This window comes from Styela clava, chromosome 1 (genome assembly GCF_964204865.1).
Source record: "Styela clava chromosome 1, kaStyClav1.hap1.2, whole genome shotgun sequence".
Classification (NCBI taxonomy): domain Eukaryota; kingdom Metazoa; phylum Chordata; class Ascidiacea; order Stolidobranchia; family Styelidae; genus Styela; species Styela clava.
The window spans coordinates 16,644,904-16,654,695 of record NC_135250.1 but is presented as its reverse complement, the minus strand read 5'-3'; the positions used below and the strand labels follow the sequence as shown (position 1 = coordinate 16,654,695).

General features: G+C 37.9%; 1 protein-coding gene across 1 annotated transcript; it reads right to left on the bottom strand.

Moving 5' to 3' along the window:
* Positions 1-7,868: 7,868 nt before the first annotated feature.
* Positions 7,869-8,395, bottom strand: LOC144426940 (uncharacterized). Its single transcript, XM_078115769.1, has 2 exons — positions 8,268-8,395; positions 7,869-8,137 (listed from the first exon to the last, which is right to left on the bottom strand). The coding sequence occupies exons 1-2, from the start codon at positions 8,383-8,385 to the stop codon at positions 7,869-7,871; spliced, it is 387 nt and encodes a 128-aa protein (XP_077971895.1). The 5' UTR covers positions 8,386-8,395.
* Positions 8,396-9,792: the final 1,397 nt, after the last annotated feature.

The following is a 9,792-nucleotide window of genomic DNA, read 5'->3' as shown; positions in this document are numbered from 1 at the left end:
TCAGACTTGACTTGTGTAAGACAGTAAGGAATTAATAATCAATTGCTATGTTTCCCTAATTAGCAGGTAATCTATTACTAAGTGTGAAAGGTTGAATAGATAACTAAAGTTTAACACCGTGGGGCCTGGAAAAAATAACCAGAATTCAATTGAATTCGCCATCTAGGAATACGCTCGCCACCGCATCTCTGATCACTCCGGTAGTTTCACAGGTTTCAATCCCATGCGGGGATAGTTATGTGCGAGAGGATTGCAGCTCTACTCCCACCGAGGGTGGTTCACATGACCGCTGATCGGTTACGACCATTCCCTACCATTCAAGTCCATGCTTCTGAAAACAAATAACTGGCTCCCCCCAATCCTAATGGTGCTTGTACAACTTATCCAAAATGTCTTTTTATTGTCATTGGTCAACTCTATCTGTATCCATTATCTTACAGATATGGGTGCGACCATGGAATAGATGGATGGCAAAGTATACGTTGCAACAAGACCACAGTGGCACAAAACCTCAGCTTGCGTGACTTGATAATACATCCTCAGTATCCATTTATTGATGCTTGTCGTAATGACAAAGTAACTTGTGATTACTGTGGATTGGAGGAGATAAAGTGTCCATTGTGCTTTAACGAAAGCAACTTCAAGACGACCCTATCAAGAAAAAAAATTGTTTCGGTGGGTCTGGTGATGAAGGTTTCAGTCTAAAGTTGGACACCGATACTACAACCAGATACAGTTGCCAATGCTACTTAGCGAGGCGTAATATTTCTTTGTGATCTGAAAGAAAATTCTGATGGGTAGCCGGCTAGCCGCAACATTTTGTTTAAAGAATATTATGAGATATGACTTAAGAGTCTAAACTTTTATTTGAGAGGGGTGTAACCCAAGATAATTTGCAAATGGTATTCATATGGTACCAAATGTATCACACACTTTACAGTAATTATGAATTATATTTGAAAAATAAAGCACATCAAAAATGTATTTTTAAAAAACAATTGGTTTTATCTGCAGATACTAAGTTGATATTGAGATTGACCATTTCAATGCTAAATTTTCTTTAGTCAAAAGGCACACTTGATTCGCAAAGATTTGTGAATGCGCACAGTACACCGATTTGTCTAATGTTTTGATTCCATAGGCAGGAGGTTGTGGATCGGTGCTGCTCAGGATGGGATATTTTTGCCTATAAATGCATATTACGTGTTTCACATGAATCCATCGTGCTCAGATTCGACTGTTTTCAAGGTCTGAAGGCTCCAACAGCCTAATTTTATCGGTAAACAAGAGAATTTTCAGTGTGGCATGCATGGGTCAGTTGGAGTCACTGACCTCAAGATATCTATAGGCAAGGATAAGATAACCTGGAAGTAACATTCCATAATTTAGAGTAAAAAATGTGTCCGCCTCCACAGGCCTTTCAAATGGAAGATATGATGCCTCGGGGGTAATTTCTATCAAATATTTCACAGTATTATGGTTCTAGTGAAAAGGGGTGTAGGCGGCTTCTTTTAAAGTGTGGTAGGTCTAGTTGAAAGACACATTAAATGTTTATGCTAACAACTGTAAAGTAATATTGCAACGCATGCAAGTTAACAGAATTTGTTGAAATGGTCCTGCCTTTTGCCTTTCTTCAAAATCCCCCTTTTTCTAACTATTCTCTTCCTCTCTGGAGATGGCGAAAATTCACATATCGATGGGACATATAAGCAGCTGATAAAGGGTTATCTTCCCTTTTTCCTGAAAATAAATTAAACACTAATCATCATTTGACAGTGCCAAGTTTGTGTATCAGATCAGTAATAAATTACCTGCTAACTAATACAAACAATCAGAAAACACCTTCTGACCATTAATGAAGATTTCTTTCAATTTAAAATGCAACTATGCCTACCAATGTGGGTAGTTTTTAGAATAGAATTTATCTGTGGTTGGGGACAGATTGCAAGGTGCAACATCGTACGATTACCATTCTATGTCGGGATTAGTTAGCCAGTTATTTGTTTTAGAAGCATGGACTTGATGGTGGGGGATGTCGTAATCGACCAGCGGTCGTGTGAACCACCCTCAGTGGGAGGAGAGCTGCAATCCCCTCGCACATAACTATCCCCGCATGGGATTGGAACCTGTGAAACTCGCAGGGGGATCAGAGATGCGGTGGCGAGCGTAGATGGCGAATTCAAACTTTAGTTATCTATTCAACTTTTCACACTTACTAATAGATTACTTGCTAACTAGGGAAACAATACCTTATGGCAATTATTGATTAATACCTTACACGAGTCAAGTCTGCAAGTAGGCCTACGCCTCGGCCTACCAATAACAGTAGTTTGTCATCTGCTTTCCATTGAAATGAGGGAGCTTATGAATATTTAAAAAAATTGATAACGGCACATTATGACTCACCATCAACGAAGTGCTGTTCGCAAACAGTGAAGCACAAGTGAGATAGCTTCTGGACTTGACACCAAGCAGTCCTGCCAATAGATGATATCCACATTGCGCGACGTTCCGGATCTTTTGAAAACAGTGGAATATAACTGAAGATCCATTTCGTTGTCTATAGTTATACTATACGTACAGCCAGCGGAACAATACGAAATAACCATTTTCAACAGCCAAACAAAACGGAAACGAATAATCCGACTTGCAACTGACAGGAGCCAAATGGACGTTTTTGTTTTATTGCCGTCCAGTAAACAATGTCACGTGACCCGTGCAAGTCCTCGATATGGCTACACTAACACCAGCTAACGTTTTTTCGGGGGCATGCAACATCAGATTATATTGCCCGAATATAAGCGGCGATCGCCTGCAAGGTAAGTATAATATGCCTCATTATTGAACACGTAGTGAACAGAGCGATCGTTTCAATATTATGTTGTTGTTCTTTGACACTTTTCGGACACCTAGTGGGAAATTTAAAAAGTTGCTTTTCTCTTTGATTACCGGATCAATTGTTTTAAAATTTTCAGTAGTTGAAGATTGAATTTTTTTCTAGCAGGCTATTACTTTTATTTATTTCTAAATTTTGTATGAATTCTATTAAATTTGATATTTCGTCCAAAATTTCTCTGTATTTTTTTTATCCATGGGAGCACGGATTTTAGTCCGCGTGAAGACTTGCTGTACGTTTTGATTCTGCAAAATTTCTGCTAATGAAAATCTAGAATTTTCTTGATGGTATCGGAGGTACCGGTAAGGACTGATTCGCTCTCGTCTACGTGTTCATATATTTGAGCGTTGCTCTCTTGTATCATATGTTAATTTTTGATACTTGATGAAAGAAAGTAGAGTAAAATCTTGATTGTTTCGAACAACTTACAATTTAGGGGTTTTATTTTAATACAAAGCACGGCGCATTGAAAGCAAAATAGAATTATCAACATTAATTTACAACGAGTTACGGGTAAGAATTTACCGACGGCTATCGCTAACTGGTTGAAACGATAAATGTGAAAAAATTTCCTCGCCTCTTTCCGTCATATTTTTCGATTCCTAATTTTGCAATAAAGCGTGTCAGCACCGTTTTTGCACAGTCTACTGAATATAGTTCGCTCTGAATATTTAATCAATGAATGATGTTTCAATGGGATTCTCTCAGTAACTCTGAATTAGAACAGTTCACCGGTTTTAATAGATGCGAACTAATAACAATATATTCATGCCTCGAACCATTTCTTCGTCTAATTCAATATGAAAACTGCAAAAATGCTACGAGTACCAAGAGAAAGACTTCTAAAAAAAATGAATTCTTGGCTGTAATGGCAATATGCCGCCATGCTCTACCTCTTGCAATAGTTGCCTGGATGCTACAGGTTTCCCAACCTACACTAACAAGAATATTTGAAGCTTGGGTAGTATTTGGAGATGCTGTTTTTAGTAGCTTGAACCTCCAACCATCACATGACCTGATAACATCTAGAACGCCTACACAATTTAAATGTCTCGGTTTTGGGCATGTGGCACTTATACTGGATGCAACAGAAATCGCGTTGGCCGATTTTCTGACTTGAACTTGAATAGGGGAAAGTGAGGAAGGTTGGGACACTTTTTTTCTTTTGCATATTTTGAGCCGTTTATTCTGCACATTTACTTAACTGTGCGCGACTAATGCGGAGAGGGGTAAATGTAGTTTTTATTCAGCGACTAAGAAATTCCCTTGCAACGCACATCTTACTACCAAAATGCTTTGAAAAACGTTTGTTAAGTGTCCCACTGTACCCCACTTGTGGGGCACATTCGGACAGACCATGGGGCACAATGGGTTGTTCTGTCAAAATGCAACGATGTATTCCTTTAAAAATAAGAAATAAATCATCATAATCGTCTAAAGAACAAGAAGACTTCAAATTTAAATATTTCGGATTTTTAAAATCAATGTTCAACCGAAATATTTCAGACATTTTATCAACATATTTAGCAAACAAATTAAATTATTTTTTTTCTCAAATCTGAGCCTGGAAATATTTTTGATTCTCGATTATATTCCATATTGGGCCATGGGTCGAAAGATACCATAATATTACACAACATATAACCCATCTCTGGATCTCTAAGAACTTATTGTATCAAACACTGTCGAGTTGTGCCATGTAGGGCATGTCCCACTGAACCCCGGTCCATAGTTCCACATAATAAACAAATATTTTCAGACCATCCCACGGCGAAATTCGGAAGGCACATCCATACGCCAACGTTATGAATATTTTACAGTGGACTAAAGCTAAAAAAAATATCATACCATGGCTTGTCACGTTGAAAATACTAAGGTAGAAAAAAGAAAAAACTGGAATAGTGAAATTTTAGTTTTAACCACCAAAACCAATTTCACCTCATAGCTTGCGTCGCTCTACCTGTCCGTTGTCCGTTTGCGGGGACGTTGTAACTCACCAAAGGGCAGATTGAAACATCGAACTGCGGACCGGATTCCGGATATAGTATCGGTGTGAGAGTTGATTTCTCACTGTGCCCCATGTCCCAACGTGCCCCACATTCCCCTACATTATTTTTTTCGGATTGTAAACAATGTCACACTGTTAAAGTTAAAGTTAGTTTGTCTTTCTCCTCATGGAGCTTTATGTCAAGTACCAGACTTATACCCTGGCTCAATAACTGACATCACAACAATTTCCGGAGCTTTGAACAAATGCCAAGTTCTTGATGGAGTGCTCACTGACAAAGGTAAGAGTTAGTTGACATGATTTAATGACAAACTGACAACTCATTGCTAGAAATTGTTTAAAATTTTAAGGACGCTAATAAATAATGAAAGAAAAATGTTTCCCTCTCTTATGCGCTGTTTCACGCTTTATTCAGTAAGTAATAGGGATGGCGGAATCGACTACGGAATCGATTCTTCGTGGAATCGACTAGAATCGATTCCGACGCATTGGAATCGATTCTCAAAAATTCGGTTATCAACAAGGTATATAACGTTTTGTGACAAGTCCGTCGCCGTATAAACTTGCTATGTGGAGTTTCACGACGCCGCAAATATCGCTATATTTCTACACGCTTATCGCACTCGCTCGTTTGCGCGGGTCATGTGAGCACGCGGCACTTTCGGACCATTCCGTATCTTGTTTCTCTTAATTACTGTGAGGGAGAATTAGTGGTGCTTCTTCACTTTTTATCTCGCACGCCATTGGCTGCTGCATTCTCCCGTATCACTCGCTTGTTTGCGCCGGCACGTTTCGTCTTGCGAGGGCAGCTTGAAGCGTCGGGCCCTTTTTCAAAAAAATCTCATGTTGCGCGACTTGATTTGCGTTTATGATATTACACCGGACTAGTTTATTATATTCACAAATGCAAGCGTTAGGCTGTTTAGTGCTGTGTCTGTCAAGCGCCATTTATTTTGTACATTATAGACTACTCCATTTAGTCTTGAGATAGGACATTTTGTAGGCTAGTCTGCTAGTACTGTGATTTTGAGACCTGTATATATACTGGTAGTCTAACTGAATAGTCTGATAGTAGATTAGCTCATTGGACAATTACTAATCCGGCAGTACCGGTATAGTAGGCTGCTGTACAGGCACCTCTTTCTTATGTAAGTAATATTACTGCGTTAAGGGTCCTATACAGTACAATGCCCCGAGATGGCTCACCATGTGATTGAGCCATCATAATACGGTACGGTACCCTATTACAGTTTTAGCTTTCTCTTTCAGGATATATAACAATATTCTTCTCATTTACAGAATATTCTACATACTATTGAAAACTTAGCTACATTCAGACATTTAAATCAGAGTGCCCAATATGAAAAGGAGTGGAGCACATCGGCGAAAGTCTTTCGTTTGGCACCACTTTAAGGAGATTAACAATAATGGAATAGTCAAAGTTAAATGCTTCCATTGTGGAGAAACTATTGCTTTTCACAACAGTACTTCTAACATGCTGAAGCATATGAATGGCCGTCATCCTTTTGTAAAATTGCAAGAAGATGACATCCAAAGTTGCAGTGAAACATGTACAAGTGCTTCGAAGAACAGTTCAAATTCTAATTCCAGCAGCATTAGTAGCTAAAATCTTAGTTTTTCAGAAACTGAGACACCAAGAATGAAACAGACAATATTGCCTGATCGGAACTTACAACACGTTACACCTATGGAGGCTAAAAGAATTGATGATGACATTGTCAATATGGTTGTCGGTGATTTACGTCCAATCAACATTGTTTCAGGCAGATATTTTCAAAACTTGGTAGCTATGCTAGCTCCGCCAGGATACACGATTCCATCCAGGCAAACTATAACAACCAAACTGGAAGATCTTTACAGAGAAAAGAAAGAAGTTGTAATGAATTAACTACTCAATGCCACATATGTTGCACTGACAACAGATGCCTGGACTAGCATAAAACATGAATCATATTTGTGTGTCACCGCACACATTCTTTCCCAGGATTTCACTATAAATTCATTCCTACTTCCAACAAAGCAACTTGATGACAAGCAAACTGGAGAAAATATAGCAGGCTGGATACATGGGATTTAAAAAAAGTTCCTGTGGGCTCTCATTTTTGCCCGATTTTGTTATTATGTTGTTGCTGATGTTTTTAGTGTTTAAAATTGTATTTTTTGCTAGAAGGCTATTACATTTATTTTTTAAAAAAGTTCCTGTGGGCTCTCATTTTTGCCCGATTTTATTATTATGTTGTTGCTGATGTTTTTAGTGTTTAAAATTGTATTTTTTGCTAGAAGGCTATTACATTTATTTTTTAAAAAAGTTCCTGTGGGCTCTCATTTTTGCCCGATTTTGTTATTATGTTGTTGCTGATGTTTTTAGTGTTTAAAATTGTATTTTTTGCTAGAAGTCTATTACATTTATTTTTTAAAAAAGTTCCTGTGGGCTCTCAGCAATTCATTTTTGCATGATTTTATCTACTGTGACTACTGAATACACATACTACTTAGTTTTAGCTTTTTTGTGTCCATTCCTTTGAGCATTGCTCTCTTGTTTGATTTCACATGGTATGGTTTAGGTGGGTATCCATTTTCAATAATTTATGTCGAGGAATCGAGAATCGGAATCGAAAATTTAGGAATCGGATAAGAATCGAATACTTGTAAGTACTCATACTTAGCATCCTTAGTAAGTAGTAAGAACCTCGGTAATTATCGCAAGATTTCTGGTGTAATCTAACATTTACTGAAATAGTGTTTTATGTCGTCTATTTGAGCACATTGCCTGGTCGCTTGGGTGTACATAGACCTCAGATTGCGCAGCAAAGAAAAGTTTGGAATTTGTCCAAAATTGGCCATCCATAGTTTCTCATGAATTAGACTGAGGGGTTCCCAGCGATCAGATTCAGATATAGTTTTCCTATTTTTAATACAATTCAGCAGTTTGTGTTATATCAACTAAATGGGCCATGTATGGTATGGAAAAGTAATTTGAACAATTAGTGTCTGGATGATAGGATTGGAGACTGCAAATTTCTTCCTCGTGCACAACTTTTGTATCTGCGTTTGAATAATATGAGACTTATCCAAGCTTTTCAAAGGGCTATCTTGGTTGGCAGCCCTGGTTTTTATTTCAAGAATGTAGTCCGTTTTTGTTGGCAATAATGCGTCTGGGCTGGCTCCTATTAATCCATATTGAAAGAAACCACATTCTACAGCATCAATGCCTAAAAACAATGTGAAGAAGCTTTCATTTTAATTGAAAAAAGACCTTACTAACTTTAAAGCAGCAGACAGTCCTACATTCATAGGACCTATTCAGAAAATACTCACCAGACCTATTTGGATAATACTTACCGGAGTCTGTGCAAAATTTGCTTCGTGCAATAGCTTCATAAGCTCTCCCGCGCCCATAGTTCAGCCAGTTATTTTTTTCTGGGGCTTTGTCACCATTATTGAAGAGAGACCAGACCATTCTTCATCCATTTTTTTCTCATATTTACCTGTTTAGACAACTGTGTAATTCTTAGAAAAGCAGTCACTGTTTATCAAGCCTTTCTGGTGTGAAATGAGCAGATATAGAGAGCCTTACCTAACAGAGTACCACAGGTAGACGCTGTAAGCAATCCTTTCCTCAACCCAAACCAAGCATTTGTTCTTTGCTGAACCGCATGGTACACTGTCTCACTATTCTGACTACCCGAGACTAGATTACAGAGGTTCGAAGACTCTGGAATATCAGTAGCTTGGGTCTGTATGCTTAGTGGATCGATTGTAGTCTGCACTGGTAAAGCCTGACTGTAATTATGATCATTTGTGGCTGCAGTTTTGATATATCTCTCCGAGAGTGTGATGTAAAACCCTCTACTTCTAAACCTTTCGTTCTGTCCCAATGTTCTTAAAAAATGTAATTCTACTTCATGCTTGTTTATTTGTGACCTAATGTATTTGACCTTTTCTTGCAAATCCCTCTTTTTTAATGGTTTCTTCATTTTATCGTTTTTTTTTTAATATGTCTTGTTGACTTAGCCTGTTAATAAGTTGCATGTGAATAATAATTTGAAGATTCTGAAAAAAGTGAGGAAAATGGTTGTGTCAAATATAAAATGACTGGGCAAACCTGAATTTTTTGTATAGGGAGCATAGCCGCAGATGTCCTTTTTCCTCGCCTGTGCCACTGCATAGGTAAATTCGTAACCTGGGTTTCAAGAATTGCATTGCCTGTTTTTTATTTTTATCAAGGTATATTATGGCAGAATACTATGACGCATCACTCAAGCGTAACGAGAGAACTGTGTAACATAAATAAACAAAGACGAAAACAGCGTGAGCGAACTATATTAAGTTAACTATGGTTTTTGTGAATTTAGAAACGTCGAACCAGATAAGTAAGACAGGTAAATATTGTATTTTATGGAAATTTTTCGAGATATTGGTAGGGAATATATATTATTTTGACCACCTAGAAATGCCATTATTGCCGATTTATTCCTGTGTTTAGTATCAGTGATTTAAATTAAAAAAAAGGCTTTAACATGCGCCGTGATTAGTGGCGGGTAAAATCGTATTTTTTAATAGAGTTATTCGAATATTTTCTACGAACACCGAATAATAAGTATTGTCATTTTAAACATTCATTTGGATGTCGACCGCCGAAACAATTTATTTTTTTTTTTTTTTCTGATTTTACTTGAAGACTGAAAACTCCGTAACAATACCGCGCTTTTTATATCATAATTTTGTCATAATCGAAGGCTGCAGATTGTTTCGGCGGCCGACATTCCAATTAATGTTGTTAATATGGGTGTCTTCAAAATGTCGTGTCCCACTTGTACCACGTGTCCCACTTGTACCTCCTGTACCACGCGTCCCACTTGTACCA